This window comes from Heterodontus francisci, chromosome 31 (genome assembly GCF_036365525.1).
Source record: "Heterodontus francisci isolate sHetFra1 chromosome 31, sHetFra1.hap1, whole genome shotgun sequence".
Taxonomy (NCBI): domain Eukaryota; kingdom Metazoa; phylum Chordata; class Chondrichthyes; order Heterodontiformes; family Heterodontidae; genus Heterodontus; species Heterodontus francisci.
Window position 1 is genome coordinate 37144492 of NC_090401.1, and position 19735 is coordinate 37164226.

Consider the following 19735-nt stretch of genomic DNA (forward strand, 5'->3'; position numbering starts at 1 on the left):
CAACAGGAGATTTGGCTGTTCATTTCAAAAGTGCTCATTTAAATCATTCTGTATATTTAATTGCACTGCTCTTTTAATCAAGCATTAATATAAAGACCAAATAAAACAAACACAATTTTACAGAACTCTATTTTGTCATACTCATTTTATATTGATAGATTAGCAGGCACAAAGATAAATGTTAATAGAATATTATACTTGAATATATGATGGCCATTGGTTCCAAGTGCGTGATCTGTGACACTGCAGTGTATCCTAGATCATGTTGTATCCTGTAGACAGTAGAAATTTTGTTTCAAGTAAAGCTAGTTTAATAATGGTGAAAGCAGTCACTGCAGCAACACACTAACCAACAAAAAGGTACCGCAATAAGGAATAAAAACATATCTGCATTTTATTGATTAAACAGTAGAAAACTATTATTTTCTGTTATGCATTTATACTTTAATGCCTGTGTGTCTTATTTTATAAAATCAATTCAGAATATCCTTTCAACTTTGGAGCTATTCATTAAAGCCAGTAACCAAACATATCATTGTGTTAACTACATACCAGGCAATGACAATTCCTGAATCCATACCCACATTAGAATCCGTTACTGGACTTGCATCAATGTACCAGCTGCAGCACTATTTCAGATCAATTCCAGTTGTTAAGTAAAAATATATCTCGAAATGCTTTAACTCACATGCACCAAAGAGTGTAAAAAAAAATTAGATGTAAAGTTCATACTTGACTCATGATTCCGATTGCCTGAGACAAATGCCAATAAAATTATGGGTTTCAATAGAAATGTGTTAGTAGTTTTCTGAAAAGTCCTTGAATAGACTTCATTGGACATGCACCTATGGATTACCTTTCAGTTTAGACACAATAGTTCATCCTGAAAATTTAATCGCAAGCTGATCACTCTTAGGTCTGGTTCTATCAATAGCACTATTTTGTTTAATAGCATTTAGTATTATCAGGCCTGCTCCTACTTGCAGTTGTCACCAGGATTTGAGTTAGTCATTTGAAAAGAAGATTTATTCCCCACCCAAAAATAAAACATTCTTTGTAGATTTTATGCCAGTAAATAGTTTAATTTGAGGAAGCACAGAAAAATACAAGAAAGCAAGCTGCAATATGATTAAACAAATAACTGTCAGCTTTGTCTTAGTGAAAGATGTGCTTTAATGGAAGCAGTGTACATGTACTTTTACTGGACTTTACACATAGCATGCAAAAAAGAAATCAGCTTAAGCCACACATTTTCTACTTAGATGAATTAGTAATCACACGTAGACAACTAGAAAAAATCATGTGGGTTTTAAATGAAGAATGGAAGGGGAAAAAAGGACAAACAGATCTCAGTTTATATGCTACCTCATTACATCATGGAAACATTCCAAAAATGGTTAATAGATAATGAATTAATGGAACACCTGAAATGGACTTAAAGAAACAAGCAACAGTGAGGCACGTTTTGGATGTCAGTGCAATTGAGTCACAATATCCTACTCACATCAGGAACCCATATCTAACTGGAACAGTGAGTTTCACAAGGTGGCAAAATAATAAAACCTAATGAATCTCCTGACTTAGTTTCACAGCAGCTGACTTGCAAACATTTGCTGGTGCAACTTAGAAAACTGTTTGAAATGCTCATACCTAGTCTTTATTTTGTCATTTCTGGATACACTTTTTTTTTTTTAGGGGAAGGAGAAATAAATACATTACATATTAAAATTGCAACATTACTGCCCAATACAAGTCTACATTTTCCATCACCTCCTCGAACTCTGGCCAGCAGCACAATGCTAAGTGTGATAGGCAGTGTTCCAACTGGAAGCAGCCAAAAGATATGTTAAAAATAAATATGGGGTGGGGGAAAACATCAGATACATTTATTATCTGTACAAAGAATTCAGAGAATTTTTATTGAGGGAAAATAGATGTTGGTTCTTAATCACAATGTGATTTTGACAACAGCACAACTATTGCACAGAAAATGAGACGTCCAAACAGTACTTTGAAAGTAAGACTCCTAAAGTGATTATATCAGTACCTTTTTAAACTTAGTGGATTTTTCTCTGTTCATCAAAATAAGGGCATCAAGAACATTCTGTTTTTCCACTCAGTGTCAGATATCAGGTGGCCTGATGAGAGTTATGCTCCCTGCCTCAGCAACATGACTTAATCCCAAACTCAGAAGATCATCACTTCCCCACTCTATCAGTCTATCTTTTTTTAAAAATTGAGTACAAACTACAGCATGGCTACCCGACCTGAACCTGACCGGGCCCAATGACATATGTAGGTTTCCGGGTCTGGCATTCGGGCTTGGGTCGGGTCAGGCCGGATTGGACACAGTGACAGCCAGGATGACAAGGCAGGAAATGTGCATTTGGACTCCGCACTAGTCTGCAGTGAGCGATTCCATCCTAGGTAGAGCACAACTTCTTTAATATAATTAACTTTATTCCGGTGGTTGGGTTGGGCCGGGTGCGGGAAAAAAATCAAAGGACTCGGGCCGGGTCGGATGTGATTCTGTCGGGCTCGGGTCGGGTTTCATTTGCAGATCCGAGCAGGCCTTTAGCACAAACTGAGTCTCTGATTAAACAAGTTATTCCACATTCTGGGACTTCTGGGTGGTGGACTCATTCTTATTAGGAACTGGATTGAAATTGTCAAAACTGATTTTATTTAGGATCATTAGAGTAATCAGAGAAAGAACATTCTTTTAAAATTAAGCTGGCTTGGATTCTTAGTCCAAGATATAGCTGCACAGTTAAATCACAAGGTAATTCAACGCTTCAAAAAGAGGTGATTTTTCTTGGATTTATTTCTGATTCACAACTCTTGCTAACAATTTGGTTTTTTAGTATGATACAAATTACAATGGGCCAGATTTTAATACCACTCACAAAAGATTTTTGCAACCAAGTGTGGAAGTGAATGAGTGTGTGAGAACAAGCGAGCAAGTAAGTGATTTCTTAGTTGCAAGAATATATAGGGATGCAGCTGCTCCATCCACCGAGTTATACAGGTTATCAAAATAACTGAGGCTTCCAACTTCAATCAGCTATTGAGAAATGCTTCAAAATCTAAAATTAAGTAAAATACTAAAAAGTCTTCAGTATTACCCCTTTTCAGCTTCTGGAAATGCTACCAAGCTCCAAGCCTCTTCAGATCATTGTGCTGGTGGTTTTACTTGGTCATTCTGGGTAGGTGAAGTTGGCTGGTCACTAATTTTGATAGAGACATTGCTCCAAAGCTGCCATTCCATACAGGTTTGCTTTCTCCACACCATTATTCAGCAATATAATGTCTTTACATGGTTTACTGTTGTTTGCCAGTTCAACTAAAACACACTGGAAGGCAGCAATAAGATCAAACTCCACAGTCACAAATGAAGCCTTATTTAGCAAATCAAAAATGTCACTCAACCATTCTGATTCAATTACACTTTGTGGCAGCCATGGCAACAAGGGTACACAACTACCAAAAGCCTGCATTCCCAGAAACCAAAGCTCCGAGATTTGATCCCAAGCTTCTTGGTATCTCTCGGTTACCACAATCTGTGTTCGGTCATCAACCTCCTCCGGCTGAATTGCATGTGCTTTTGACAGAAAGTGAATTGTCCCTCGGAAAAAGCCCCTGGATACTGTGGTTCCCTGTAACACTGAAAAAAAAACATACACCGTTAGTTTCAATGTATAACCTAAAAGATAAATCCAACCAGCTCTTCATCACAAACTCATGTTTAATGCCAAATCTGAGATCATTCACTTCTTGGCCTCCAAAACAGAGGATATACATTTAGCTGCCTCAACATCCTCTCCCCACCCCTCCTCCTATCTGCCATCTTTTCTGACCTTTTCAAGCCTCTTCCAGACTCCAAACCCTCTAGCCTCATTTGATCCATCTCCTTCATAAAACCTACCTCCTTCAATGCTAACTTTTGTGATACCAGCTTTTCATCATTCTGCTCCCATCTGTCCCAGTATATCTCTTGCAAAGACTTTCCCTCCTGCCCTTGCACAATGACTTGTCATCCCCAACACGCCATCCTTGGATCCCTCCCATTCTTCATACATATATTGCCTTTTTGCACAAACAGGGAGTGAGCTTCCATTTCTACTTTAGTGCCACCCTGCTTGACAACTGATTTTGCTTGCCAGACATAAACTTGTGCTTCAGTTTAAACTTTTCCCCACTGAACATCTGTAAGAAATCTCCCACCAGCACTTTGGACACGAGCTCTTAATTCCATCTCTTTTCCTGGTTAGTCACTAGGGTTACACCCAACAGTGTGCAACCTCAGTATCCTATCTGCCCCAAGCTGAATTTCACACTGCACATCCTATCCTTCACCAAGTCTAGTACTTCCACCTTTCACCTTCATTGCTACCTTATCATCAACACTGACAGTCATCCATGCCTGTTTCCTCCAGATTCAACCTTACTCTTCGACCCATATCCTATCCCACTCATCAAATCACTTTTGTCCACACCAATCTCCATTGATTCCATCCCCACACCGCCCCTCCCCCCTCTATGATTTCAAAATCTTGGTCTTCTTGAGTCCCTTACAAATCTCTCCAAGGCCTTGTCCCATTTACATATGCAACCTTCTTCAGCCTTACATCTTAAATCATGCTCTTTGGTCTCCCAATAGCGGCCTACCATCAATTACCCCATTCCTCTGCCCCATCTCGGTGACAGAGCCTTCGCACATTTTGGCTTGCCACTTTGGATTTATCCTCCTAAGCGCCATTATATCTCTCATCTCCAAAGGCATCCTCAAAACCAGTTTCTTTAACCATGTCTTCAGTAACCTTTCTTAATTCTTGTTCAGTATCTTCACTCCCTAACTTCCACATCACCCAACAAGTATACTATGGAAGGTTTCCTTATACAAGTCATTGCTGTTACGGACTAGTAGCTGTATCCATTATGGAAATGGGAAATATAAAAAAATGAAGCTGACATCTCAGTATCAGTATGTTGCGAACCTTCAGGGTTTAGCTGTGTACTTTCCACTAAACAGTGATCTGGAGTGACAACCCTAGCTGATATTTTGTTAAAAAAACTTGATCACCTTTAAAATTATTCCTGTATGTTTATTCTTTGCTCTACCATTTCAACTAGTACAGATGCACTGTAAATGTTGTACAACTTCCCTCCACAAAGTACACAAAATTATGTTAGTTTTACATTAAATGGAGGGTTTGAAGATTGCTCAATGATGACTGAGGGTAATGATTCACCCCATTTTGTACCTGGTGTGCCAGCCAGTATGCGACTCATCATTAGCCCCAAAGTGCTGAAATTAGCAGCAAGTATCAGGTGACGCTGGCTGCAAAGCAATGATTGCAGGGATTCCATTAACAAACTAAGTAAAGATGAAAAACACTCTTCCTGCCTGCAACAACAGATTAAAAAAAGAGTAGGGTAAGCAACAAATTTAAAAAAGGTGAGATAAAAACTTAGAACATCCATTTTATTTCCCCCCCAACCAAGAAAGAGATATCTGGTCAGATCAAAAATGATTGCGAAACCCTTTTAACAACTTAATTCTTTTGTAATACCATCTCATGAGAGAGAAGTCAATAAAATTATTGCCAGCCTGCAATCAGCAGTGCATTTGTGAAAATGGATACTGTATATTATATACAGAAAAAGTGAGTTAAAACATTCAGTAAACAGGTTCAATAGTAACTTCAAAACAATCAATATTAATCTGCTGAGCTATCAGAGAGCTTAACACAGTGAGTAGCCAAATCAGACAGTCTAGCAAAGACTCAGGACTGATTCTTGATCTCAAGCTAGGACAGCAGCAGAGGCATTACAACTAGGCAAGTTAGGTTTGGAGAAAAATACCCAGGTTTTCCACTGGTGGCTTCTATGCAGTGATCTCTGCTGGAAATGCACATGTGGACACGGGGCGAGAGGTAGGTATGGTAGCTGAGTAGTCACTGGACTAGGCCAGCAACCTTTAGGTCATCCAACCATAGAAAGGTGCAAAAATGAACACAATAAATTTTATATTAGTGTGCGAGCAACAGAAAAATGGCGACTATAAAAGCTGTCAACATCAGGCAGGGACCTGCCAGCTTTACCTGGTCTAGCCTACACAAGACTCCAGTTCTGTACTAAGTGGTTGAGTCTTAATGTTCATAGGGCAAATAGAATGGGCAATTGAACTTGGCAGCGGGGAGGGTTCAGTTGTAAAGCCCCACAATTGAACTATCTGCCAACACATTCTGTTAAGATTTATGGATAAATAACAATAATTTGAGTGAGGTACCACATCCTAGCAAGGAGTTATGTCTTCTGGAGAGGCGGTAGGGAGATATTGGTGGGAATAATTTAAGAATGGTACAAGTGAAACAGACTGTACCAGTCCTGGGATACTCACCATTAAGCCATGCTTGTACTATCAATAATTAGCATTAACAAGCAGAACATTAATGGTTGGAGTACAAAATGATGTCACTATATTAACAAGTCTGTCTCTTGCACTGTTTCAGTGTTAAAACTTAAGGCTGATTTTCCTGGCTTGTTTCTGCCCCGACACTGGACAGGAACAGCATATCAAGGTACTCTGTGCCTGCCCAGTGCTAGGAGCTCTGCTGTTGCCTGTGCTGGAAGCCGGTCCAGAGCCCGGGCCTTTTGCCGGAAAAAATTTGCACAAAATTTAAATGGAGCTGCAGCTGGGCTTCGAGGATGGGGTTTTCCAGCTGCTGATGGAGTTCAACAAGCAGAATTTGATCAGCTTCAGTGGGGAGGCGGTGGCATAGTGGTAATGTTACTGGACTAGTAATCCAGAGCCCATGCTAATGTCACGGGTTCGTATCCCACTACCATAGATTGTGAAATTTGAATTCAATTAATAAATCTGGAATTGAAAGCTCGTCTAACGGTGACCATGAAACCATTGTCAACTGTTATAAAAACCCATCTGGTTCAATAATGTCCTCCACATGTGACTCCAGCCCACAGCAATGTGGTTGACTCTTAAATACTCACTGAAATGGCCTCGGAAGCCGCTCAGTTCAAGAGCAATTAGGGATGGGCAAAAATACTGGCCTAACCAGCGACGCCCACATCCCACGAACGAATAAATAAAAAAGTGCTCTAGCTCTGAACTGAATAGCAAACAATTTGTTGCAGCCTATGTTGTATACAGAAACTGCAATTGCTTGCAAATACTTTTCATACCAAATTAACAACTTCTCTCCCCTACCCTGCCATTCTAGGATCAAATGTGATCATTTAAATGTCATAAATATTGTGGTTTATATCAAAATTATAAAAGATGCCTATTTTGGTGGTCCAATTTCAACCAGATAGACCCAAGTTTCTTTCCATGGGCTTTCTGACACTTAAACATACTCATCTCCACTGAATCTATACATTATATTGTGAACCTGCTGATTGGGATTGGCATTCTATACCTGATCAGTGCAGGTTCAGTGACCACAAGATTTAAAAAAATTCCACAGGCTGTTCGAAGACTCATCTCTGCATCATCTGGCAAAATCAGTGCATTTTGGGAAGAACTGAAGACTTCCCACTGTTGTGTGAAATAACGAAGAAGCAAAACATGAAACTTATGAGAAATTAAAATTCTCCGAGGGATGTCCTCAGCTGAAAGGTGACAAAATCCAGGTAACAAAAACCTACAAGTAGAGACACACAATTAGCAAAACATTGTAAGTGCACCCAATTGATAAGGGACAGGTTTCTAGCTGTAATCCTCAACACAACTTTAGCCACAACAACTATCTTTAAAAGTTGAAGAATGAGTTGGTGACCTCTGGTGGTTAAAGGGTACTGCTGAACTTCTGTCAGTTTCAATCATGGTTAATCCACCAGCTGTAACATCCGACATGTAGATTAGAAACATTCACAATGTTTACACTCTAAAAAGGAGATAATGCCTCAGCTTGGACTCCAACTTTAACAGACATAATTATTATAATTTTCAGGCAATAAATCAGATCACACATACTTTCAAAAAAAAAAATCAGCTCCTGAGCACACAAAGTCTGAAGAAATGAAGTGCGGAATGGAAAACACCTAGGAGCTGTGTTCACTGATTACGCAACTGATAATTTAGCAGTTTTGCCTGTGAGAAGTGGGGTCGGTTTAAACGAGGTGCAACTGTAATTTTCCTTTCTGGCAAAGAATTACACATTTTTACAAATAATTTACGATCTTGTTTGGCCGCTGGGAAATGGGAGCACAGCACAGCATTAAGACAAGCCCTGGCCCATCTGGTTGACAAGCTAACATAATAATGCATTAGATTACAGCGATCATTAAATGGACTGCACTTAGTGCTGCATCATATTTTCATTCTTACCTCAAGGCGTCTTTAGACCAGGTTGTTGCCTCGGAGCTGTCAGCCAGCGACAGTCCTTTCACTTGATTGTCTAGGTCATCAGATTTTATTGGACAGTCAAACAGCATCTGAGCATAATGAATCAGAAAAGGCAGTATGTCACAGATTTCCTGTTTGAGTGCATAAGTCTCTTCAGCCATCCATGCACCCAGGATTCGGACTGAGGCGAACAGAAATGGATCCCACAGCTGTTCCTCTGTAACCTACAGTATCGAAAGAAATAAACAAGTGTAAACTGAAGGAGTTAAATTTGCGTTTTAAAATATAATGTAAATGTGCCTAAGAATTTCACACAGAAAGGACGAGCGGGAACAGTCAAAAAGTGTACTGCAACAGATTGTGAAGAAAAGCTTCTACAAACCAAGCTTGCAATAGGCAAGTCTGGTCAGCACCACTAGAGCTGAATTGTTGAAATGGTGTCTGAATCCTGGTGTTTCTCAGAAGAATAAACAGACTTACATAGGGTGAAACACCATTGATTTTGGGATCCTAAAAAAACTTCTCTTCAAACAAGGAAATAAGACAATGAGGTCAGAAAAAGGATCTTAAAATACAAAGAACAACAATGTTTTTACAATTGGATACAAAAATAAACCTGAAACCACTGGGACTCTGCAACCTCCATATTCATCTGATGGAAATGCAATTTCCCCACTGGCATTTGCGGTCTATTGTTCTTCGTTACAATCTTTGGACCAATTCAAATGTTTGCCTGCAATTACAGCCAACTGGACTGTCCGAAGACCTTACAGCACATCGTTCCAACTCAATCTATGGTCTGGTCATTTCTGGACTCTCACAAGCAGTCACCATCAACAGATACAACAGTGTGGCTGGTAAGCAACTCCCTCCCCGCCACCCTAATCCGGCTGAGAGCAAGAATTTACTATCTGGGGAATTTGTGCATTCACATCTGCAGTGCGTGAAAGCCTGGTGGTACATTATTTCTTAGAGCCCCAAGTAACAGCATTAAGAATTCCCACCATACAAAACATACCTTCAGAAGCAAGCAAGGGACTCATTCAAGTCCACATCCACTAACACAGTATATAAATCATATAGGAAATACATTAATTGCATTGTTATGAATTGATTTGAAGCCTGCACTACACTAACCAAATATTCAAGAGACCCCTGAAGCATTTATTTTTATATAAATATATTATTACTTTTACCCCACCATCCCCAAGCTTTCCATTGTGAACAATATTGAATGAGCTAGACTGAAAGCAAAAAAAAGGAATATTTGCAGAATATCAGAGCTACAGCATTACAGTGAATGTCTAACTGCGAGGATTTAAAACCATAGAAAAATAGTCTGTACATTTGAGCACAAAAGACTACAAAAATGCAGTAAATTATTCTAATGATAAACATAGTTACACTTCACCTGCTTAAAATAGCCAATGACTGCTCCAAAGGTCTCCACCATTATCTGTACTAATTGGCTACTTGCAGCCTCTGTTAGACAGACTTGATCCCCAAGCACACAAACCATCATTCCAAACTCAATGATACTGTAACATGCTGTGATGATATCTGGTTTAGAGTACGTTGCACCCAGACCTGGGTCCTCCAAGCAAATCCGAACTTCCACACAGGCCAGATTCACAATCAATGCCAGGAATTTACTTCTTGTTTCAGCATTTTCTGCCAGGATCCAGTCTGAGCCATAAACAGTCAATAACAGGCCAGCAAGTTTCAGTGCTGGGTCCCGTTGCGAAATACTCAGCTTACTGCTAAGTATGCTGAAGAGACCAGTATGAAAGTTCTTCAAGCACCCAGTGACAGATGGGTCCTCTGTTAGGATAGGTACAGCAGGTAGAAAATGCTGCAATACGTTACACAGCTCAAATTTACGGTTATCTTCTTCTGTTGCAAACTGTTCACTGAGCATGATGAGTACCTTCAACAGGTCTGGCTTACAAGTTGCCCAACACCTGCTTTCCATTGCGTTCAGGAGACTGACAAGAAGAGATAATGCCTGCTCATGACTATGACGTTGGTTCAGATAAGCCTGACATAATGCAGACACTGTTCCTCGAATTACTAGATGCCTTGGACCCTGAGGATGGGCAGAAATTGCATGGAGACATTGGTAACAGTCATCAATCATTGATGTGAAGATAGCAATATCTGCTCCAGAGTCCATCTCTGAACTAATAATTTCATTGAAAATAGATATTTTGTTGAGGATTTGAGGGTGAATAACTAATTCTGGATTTGTGGAAAAACATGCAAGCAGAGTCATGCCGAGAGCTCGGAAAATTTGATTGGGACAGCCGTGTGGTGACTCCTTGGTAATAAGAAGTCGATTTGGGAAAGAGAATCCAATTGCATCAAATATCCGTCGACGAGTTGTTGCATCAACTTCACCAGCCTTCACCACCTTGGTCACCTAAAATAAACACATTTTATTTAATGTATTGTCAAACATTTTGTTATGTTGCTATACGAAACTGTCAGCAAGTGTCTTTCAACTGATTCAGTGGCAGTGATTTTAATTTCCAGATTTTTTTTTAAAAAGCAGAATACAAATTTTCAGATTTGAATTTGTCTTCTCTGGGTTATTAGTCCAGGCCTCTGAATTATTAGTCCAGCAACATAACCACTATAAATAACACATCCCCATGCAACTTATCCTCATAATTTAACCTTTTAAGTCTCTGTATCATTCTGGTCAATCTGCATTGACCGCCCTTAAACGCCAACATATCCTTCCTGAGGGGCGGTGTCAAAACTTGCAGGCAGTACTCCAGTAAGGATCTGATCAAACCTGTGTGCAACTGAAGTATAACTCCCCTCACTTTGTATATCAGCCCTCTTGAAATAAAGGACAATATTCCATTAGCCTGTTTTAAAATTATTTCTATACCCGTGCATTAGCTTTTACTGATTTGTGCATCCAGACAACCAAAGCCCTTTGCTCTTCCACAGTTCTTAGTTTTTCATCATTAAGAGACTATTCGGATTTTTCTTTGTTGGATCCAAAGTGAATGATCTTACACTTCCACACATGCAACTCCATCTGCCACAGTTTTGCCCATCTCTTAATCTGTCTATGCCCCTTTGCAAATTCTTGCTCTTTCTTGGCATCTCCAAACTTGGACTCTCTATTCCTTAATTCACATTGCTGATTTTTATGTTAAAAAGCAGAGACCCCAATCTACTTCCCAACCAATTGCCAATCCACGTCAACAAGTTAACTCTAATTGAGAGCTTTTATTTTTGCGAATAATCTCTTGTGCATAAGTGTTATATAAATTTATGTCTCTTATTGGTTATACAAATTCATCCACTTCAAATTCAAATTAAAATCACTTCTATTCACTTTGTGTGTTGATCAAGGCTGATAATAGAGAATTCAATACCTTTTTCACGGCTATTTGCATCACCAGATGCGGAGAAAAGCTCTATTTGCTTTGCTCAAAAAATTTATTTTTAATTCCAACCTCCAAAAAGCACTTTACATTATGACATTTCCCCCCCTCACACAGCTACTTGTATGGTTACACTGAATAAGTCTACCAGATAAATCCAAGTCCTTGTTTTTATTGAAGTACTTCTTCACACAAAGGGTAGTGGAAATCTAGAACTCTCTCCCCAAAAAGCTTTTGAGGCCAAGTCAATTGAAAATTTCAAAACTGCACATGATAGAACCCTCAATTAACAATACTCTAAGGATTATGGAACCAAGGCAGGTAGGTAGAGTTACGATACAGATCAGGGCTGAAATGTCCGGCTCCTTTCTCGGTGTTCCTATTTTGTGCAGGTGATCAACACCAAGTTATCAAAACACTCCTTACATACATAACAAATAAATATTAAGGTTTTCTGCCTGTGTTTTGACTGAAAATGTACGAAACCCACTGCACCCTGTATCTGCGTATCTGCCAAAGACTTGCAGGTTGATAGGTAAAATTGGCCATTATAAATTGCCCGTAGTATAGGTAGGTGGTAGCGAAATATAGGGACAGGTGGGGATGTGACAGAAATATGGAATTAGTGTAGGATTAGTATAAATGGGTGGTTGATGGTCGGCACAGACTCGGTGGGCCGAAGGGCCTGTTTCAGTGCTGTATCTCTCTAAACCAGTCAGTTAAATTAAACAACTAACTGGAGGAGGTGGCTCCACCAATATCCCCATCCTCAATGATGGGGGAGCCCAGCACATCACTGCGAAAGAAAAGGCAGAAGCATTTGCAACAATCTTCAGCCAGAAGTGCCGAGTTGATGATCCATCTCGGCCTCCTCCTGAAGTGGCCTGCATCACAGATGCCAGACTTCAGCCAATGCGATTCACTCCGCATGATATCAAGAAACGACTGAAATCACCAGATACTACAAAGGCTATGGGCCCTGACAATATTCCGGCAATAGTACTGAAGACCTGTGCTCCAGAACTTGCCGCGTCCCTAGCCAAGCTGTTCCAGTACAGCTACAACACTGGCATCTACCCTGCAAGGTGGAAAATTGCTCAGTTATGTCCTGTACACAAAAAGCAGGACAAATCCAACCCCGCCAATTACCGCCCCATCAGCCTACTCTCAATCATCAGTAAAGTGATGGAAGGTGTCATCAACAGTGCCATCAAGCGGCACTTGCTTAGCAATAACCTGCTCAGTGACGCTCAGTTTGGGTTCCGCCAGGGCCACTCAGCTCCTGACCTCATTACAGCCTTGGTTCAAACATGGACAAAAGAGCTGAACTCCAGAAGTGAGGTGGGAGTGACTGCCCTTGACATCAAGGCAGCATTTCACCCAGTATGGCATCAAGGACCCCTAGCAAAACTGAGGTCAATGGGAATCAAGGGGAAAACCCTCCACTGGCTGGAGTCATGCCTAGCACAAAGGAAGATGGTTGTGGTTGTTGGAGGTCAATCATCTCCAGGACATCACTGCAGGAGTTCCTCAGGGTAGTACCCTAGGTGCAACCATCTTCAGCTGCTTCATCAATGACCTTCCTTCAATCATAAGGTCAGAAGTGGGAATGTTCGCTGATGATTGTACAATGTTCCGCACCATTCGTCACTCCTCAGATACTGAAGCAGTCCGTGTAGAAATGCAGCAAGACCTGGACAATATCCAGGCTTGGGCTGATAAGTGGCAAGTAACATTCGCGCCACACAAGTGCCAGGCAATGACCATCTCCAACGATAGAGAATCTAATCATCTCCCCTTGACATTCAACAGCATTACCATCACTGAACCCCCCACCATCAACATCCTAGGGGATAACATTGACCAGAAATTGAACTGGAGTAGCCATATAAATACCGTGACTACAAGAGCAGGTCAGAGGCTAGGAATCCTGCGGTGAGTAATTCACCTCCTGACTCCCCAAAGCCTGTCCACCATCTACAAGGCACAAGTCAGGAGTGTGATGGAATACTCTCCACTTGCCTGGATGGGCGCAGCTCCAACAACACTCAAGAAGCTCAACAACATCCAGGACAAAGCAGCCCACTTGATTGGCACCCCATCTACAAACATTCACTCCCTCCACCACCGACGCACAGTGGCAGCAGTGTGTACCATCTACAAGATGCACTGCAGCAATGCACCAAGGCTCCTTAGACAGCACCTTCCAAACCCACAACCTCTACCAACTAGAAGGACAAGGGCAGCAAATGCATGGGAACATCACCACCTGCAAGTTCCCCTCCAAGTCACACACCATCGTGACTTGGAACTATATCGTCGTTCCTTCACTGTTGCTGGGTCAAAATCCTGGAATCCCCTTCCTAACAGCACTGTGGGTGTATCTACCCCACATGGACTGCAGCGGTTCAAGAAGGCAGCTCACCACCACCTTCTCAAGGGCAACTAGGGATGGGCAATAAATGCTGGCCTGGCCAGCAACACCCACATCCCATGAATGAATTTTAAAAAACTCACTTAGAATGGATTTTTGTTTTATTTTTAAAAAGTCACAGTCCAATTTTAGGTATTCTTCCCTCAGCCAAGACAATGTGCACGACACATCCCAATAAATTGCAAGTAAGGAAACTGAACCGCTTAATGGAGTGGCAATTCACAGCAGGCAAAATAAATGCTTCAGTTTAATAAGTTGAAATATAAACTTATTTCATAGACTGGGAAACATAGTTGTAAAATTCCCATCTGAGTTCCAGAGTTAGTTTGATCAGAAAACCAACACAAATATATTAGGCTGAAGTACGAAAACATTCTTACCAGTAAAAGAGCTGCAAAATGCTCGCTATCATTTTTTGCATCTTGTAGAACCTGAAGACATCGTTCCAGTGTCTTGTTCCTTGCCCCATCTTCAGTCACATGTGGATTTTCTGAATTTGATGCCATTAGAGCAATCCTAACTGCAATAAAATATTTAACAAAGCTTTGAGCAAAATTATTTCAATAAAATGGTGAGTTTTCTGCAGAAAAATGTTCAGACTTCACAAATGGAGATAGATTTTCATAGCTAGACAAAAGCACTTCAAATACCTAGGTAAGCACAAGGATGACACATGTTCACCCAATATCAGTCCTTTAGTAAAAGCAAAAAGCAAAGAAGGGTCACTGACCCAAAACATTAACTCTGCTTCTCTTTCCACAGATGCTGCCAGACCTGCTGAGTGGTTCCAGCATTTCTTGTTTTTATATCAGTCCTTTAGTATGAGGGTAAGAATAATGGATACATTTTCATTCAAAATATTAATTGTCCTTTCTTCTCCTCAGGAACTATGCAGTAACCTTCAGCAGATGGGGCAGTGATTCATAAACTTTTCAATTCATATACTTGAGTGTTACTCCATTCTTCTGTTTGCAGGTATAAAATTAGCTATTTAGACTGGAGAAGCAATTTTCAAAAATAAAGTTGATTAAATATTTAAATTGACTTTAACAAATTTTTCCACTATATAATGCAAACACGTTTGCAGGGTGAGGAAAAACTAAAGCAAAACTAAACCAAGCCAGGTGAACAAACTAACCTGATCAATAAATAGGTTCCTCAAAAGAAAGAATCGATCTCCCTAAGTGGAATTTTGTGCAGTTACGATAGTTCTCCAAGTATATCTTGAGGTTAAAAAATGTGTAATTTGTCAGAACATTATGCTCATTAAGGGAAGAAATGCTTGTGCTATCTACTTCCAGGAACAAACACTGTTCCCTCTCCCCGATAACTGTCTGAGGCTGAACCAGACCATTTGCAATCTTGGTGTTGTATTTGACACCAAGATGAGCTTCCAACCATGTAGCTTTTCCATTGAGACCGACTACTTCCAGCTCCATAACATCTGCCCGTGCCTCAGTTCATTTGTTGCGGAAATCCTCATCCTTTCCCTTAACTGCAGACTAGACTATTCCAATGCTCCCCTGACCAGCCTCCCATCTTCCACCTTACATAGCTTGAGTTCATCCAAAACTCGAATGCCCATATCCTAACTCGCACCAAGTCCTGTTTGTCCATCAATCCTGCACTCACTGACCTACATTGGCTCCCAGTCCAGCAATACCTCGATTATAAAATTCACATCCTTGTTTACAAATCCTTTCATGGCCTCGCTCCTTCCCAATCTCTAAACTCCTCTAATCTGGCAAGATATCAGCATGCCTCCAATTCTGGCCTCACGTGCATCCTCATTGTTAATTACACGCCCATTAGTGGCTGTGCTGGCAGCTGCCTGGGCCACTCTGGAATTCCCTTCCTAAACCCCCTCCCCTTCCTCCTCCTTTAAGATGCTCCTTAAAATCTATCGCTTTGATCAAGCTTTTGGTCATCTGTTCTAATAGTATCTTATGTGGCTCAGTGTTAAATTTTGGTTAATAACACTTCTATGAAGCACCTGGGAATATTTTACTCTGTTAAAAGGCTAGATAAATAAAAGTTATTGTTGCTGCTCAAGAATGGAATGCTTTCCATTTCAGGTACCCAGTGTCAGTAGTAAGTACTGCTCATTGAAAGGGAGAGTAAAGCTCCCACTGCCCCAATTTCAGAACAAAACACACCAGTTGGAACATTTTCTCCATTAGTCATCTCTGGTCTCTAAGACAACTAATTTAGGTGTTGTCTTTGAGGCTAAATTTTCCCAAGTATAGAATGCCCAAATTCATTGCATGTAGGACCTTTATGCCAGTAGACTGTTGCATCATGTTAGTTTAGACTACATTTGAACCAAGCTAGTAGAACCAAGTAGAGATCAAGTGCTTTGGAATGTTTTACTGGGTTAAAAAGTACGACATAATTGCACATTTATTTCTATTAGAAACAACACTTTTGTTTTCCAAATCTATTAGCTGATAACATATCACTATCAATAATCCAGCTTTATACAAAACATTCAAATCTCTCCACAGATGCTGCCAGACCAGCATTTCTTGTTTGTATTTCAGATTTCCAGCATCTGCAGTATTTTGCTTTTATATTATTCAAATATTTCCACTTGGTGAAAAAACATGTTTTCATAAAGCTTTTCCCTAACTTTGGCAGAAGTTGAATAAGAGACCTCCCAAGCAGGAAGCAAAGTGGGGTTACAAATTCTAAAGCAGCTTATTTATCCCCAAAGTACATCACATATGTTCCAAGTCTTCCAAGCGTTCAAGAACAGTAACTGACTTCTATCTCGAAGATCCTATACTACTGAAAGATTCTCTTTCATTATCCAAGTTGCAAGATATACCACACTATGGATGCAAGGCTCAATTACAACTATCTTCAATAATATTAGAAATGTTATTAATGTCATTACCTTGAGATCAGAAGTTACATTTCTTGAGAATTAATATATTTTGAAAATATTTGTAATTCCTTTTTCCACAATGACACAAGAGTAAATTTTGTGGATAACCTCAGTAGTGGGCAAATTATTGGAATCAATTCTGAGAGACAGGATAAACTATCACTTTGAAGGGCGCGGATTAATCAAGGATAGTCAGCATGGATTTGTTAAGGGAACAGCTTGTCTGACCAACTTGATTGAATTTTTGAAGAAGTAACAAGGAAGATAGATGAAGGTAGTGCAGTTGATGTGGTCTACTTGGACTTTAGCAAGGCTTTTGACAAGGTCCCACATGGCAGACTGGTTTAAAAAAAAAATAAAGTTCCACAGGATACAGAGAAATGTAGCAAGCTGGATACAAAATTGGCTCAGTAGCAGGAAACAAAGGTTAATTGTTGACGGGTGTTTTTTGCGACTGGAAGGCTGTTACAGTGGCGCACCGCGGGGCTCAGTACTAGGTCCCCTGCTTTTTGCGGTATAGCTAAACGACTTGGACATAAATGTAGGGGGATGAGCAAGAAGTTTGCAGACGACACAGAAATTGGCTGTGTGGTTGTTAACGAGGAGGATAGCTGTAGACTAGCTGCAGGAAGATATCAACGGACAGGTCAGGTGGGCAGAAAATGAGCAAATGGAATTCAACCAAGAGAAGTGTGATGTGATGCATTTGGGGAGGTCAGACAAGGCAAAGGAATGCACAATTAATGGGAGGTACAGAGGAAGTGAGGGACCTGGCAGTGAATGTCCACAGATCTCTGAAGGTAACAGGACAGGCCGATAAGGTGGTTAAGAAGACATATGAAATCCTTTCCTTTATTAGCCAAGGTATAGAATATAAGAGCAGGGAGGCTATGCTGGAACTGTACAAATCATTGGTTAGGCCACAACTAGAGTACTGTGTGCAGTTCTGGTCCCCTCATTACAGAAAGGATGTAATTGCACTGGAAAGGGTACAGAGGAGATTTACGAGGATATTGCCAGGACTGAAAAATGCTTCTATGATGAAAGATTGGATAGGCTGGAGTTATTCTCCTTGGAACAGAGAAGGCTAAGGGGAGATTTGATTGAAATGTACAAAATTGTGAGGGGCCCGGATAGAGTGGAAGTGAAGGGCCTATTTACCTTAGCAGAGAGGTCAGTGACTAGGGGACAAAGATTTAAAGTGGTTGGTTGAAAGATTAGAAGGGAGATGAGGAAAAGTGTTTTCACCCAGAGGGTGGCGGGAGTCTGGAACTCACTGCCTGAAAGAGTAGTAGAAGCAGAAACCCTCAACTCATTTAAAAGCTGTCTGGATACGCACTTCAAGTGCCGTAACCTGCAGGGCTATGGACTGAATTCTGGAAGGGGGGATTTGGCTGGGTGGCTCATTTTTCAGCCAACACAGACACAATGGGCCACGTGGCCTCTTTCTGTGCTGTAAATTTTCCATGATTCTATGATAACTTATGCTCTCAAATGGCATACTTTCACAGTTATTAGAAAATATGCTCAGGATATAGTCCAGGAATACAAGCAATCTTCCAGTAAGTTGCATATGAGTCAGGGCAGTGGGTGGCAAGATATTCAAGCATTGGGTTGTGGGAGGTGGGGGGAAATCATAAAAGTTTAAATAAAATAACTTACTTTTATAGACTACCTCATTGATCACTTTGATGGGGAATGCTACTTGTTATACAGGAACTTGCAGCAGCAATCTTGCACAAAGCAAGATCTCACAAACAGCAACGAAATGAAGGAGCAGCTAATTTACTTTGGATGACGTCGGGTAGGGAGAATTCAATGCTGAATCTTTAGCATCACCTCAACCACTAAAATAGCTCAACAAGGCCATCGCTTCATAGGGGCCTCCAACAATGCAACACCTCCTCCACGTTGGAGTGTCAGCTAAACTATGCTGAAGCCCTCAACGGCACCGGTAAAACAAAGCCAAATAAGTCAAGACGACACATTTAATCGCTGACTTTCAGATCTCCGGCTTCGGAAGGTATCCCAGTCAATGAACCACTTGGACATCAGCAGTTAAAAAAAAAACATACATACATAACTGAGCCATAAACAAAGCGACACCCCAAACACACCTTCAACTCAGCACCATCCGGGTAAATGGTGACCTCTAACACAAACCAACATCACCCAATCACCGCTCCTTACATGCAGCGCAACGGACCAATAGCAACACGACTCATCCCCCAAGCAACTGTCGCTAGGCGCCGGGCGCACCAATGGGAGGTGAGGTCGCTTCCTCACCGAACGTCACGTGCGGCAGGGGCCGATCCTGAGGATTTGTCCTGTCCATGCTGACATTGCTATCGGAGTTCCCAAGCTGAACGAACTGTGGCGTTGGAGGTGAATGGATGTTAATCAGCATGCCGTCTGGAAGTGAATTATTGTTTTATTCCTGCAAATACAAAAGTGATTTTTTTCGTTGCCTGATCTCTACAAACGGTTTGTTTTGAATTAACTGTCATAATTATCCGCACCGTATTACAGTTCAGAACAAATATACTTCGCTCTTGTTTCCGCGGGACATCTTAGCCGCTCGCTCCGTGCGCGTTCGTCCTGTTTGTGGACGGACACATTTCGCCTTTAAATTGGGTTTTACA

The 19735-nt window shown here is 40.8% G+C and overlaps 2 protein-coding genes across 8 annotated transcripts in view; one reads left to right on the plus strand and one right to left on the minus strand.

Annotated features, from left to right (window-relative positions):
• Positions 1–537: 537 nt before the first annotated feature.
• On the minus strand, positions 538–19547 carry ncdn (neurochondrin). 5 transcript variants are annotated; one of them, XM_068011312.1, is made up of 7 exons: positions 19380–19547; positions 14587–14726; positions 9783–10790; positions 8354–8595; positions 7443–7667; positions 5265–5407; positions 538–3664 (listed from the first exon to the last, which is right to left on the minus strand). In XM_068011312.1, exons 1-7 carry the CDS (start codon positions 19498–19500, stop codon positions 3228–3230), a joined length of 2316 nt encoding a protein of 771 aa, XP_067867413.1. In that variant the 5' UTR covers positions 19501–19547; the 3' UTR covers positions 538–3227. The 5 variants fall into 5 exon arrangements, with proteins under 5 accessions (XP_067867413.1, XP_067867415.1, XP_067867414.1 ...); XM_068011314.1 differs by lacking the exon at positions 19380–19547 and adding an exon at positions 19211–19279; XM_068011313.1 differs by lacking the exon at positions 19380–19547 and adding an exon at positions 19173–19223.
• Positions 19383–19735, plus strand: part of LOC137347154 (dyslexia-associated protein KIAA0319-like protein) — a 117666-nt gene continuing 117313 nt past the window's right edge. Inside the window, exon 1 of one of the 3 annotated variants that reach the window (XM_068011311.1) lies at positions 19383–19478. The gene's annotated coding sequence lies outside the window, so the exon portion shown is untranslated. Of the gene's footprint in view, positions 19578–19735 lie in introns of all 3 variants that reach the window. The other 2 variants (XM_068011309.1, XM_068011310.1) reach the window with 2 other exon arrangements.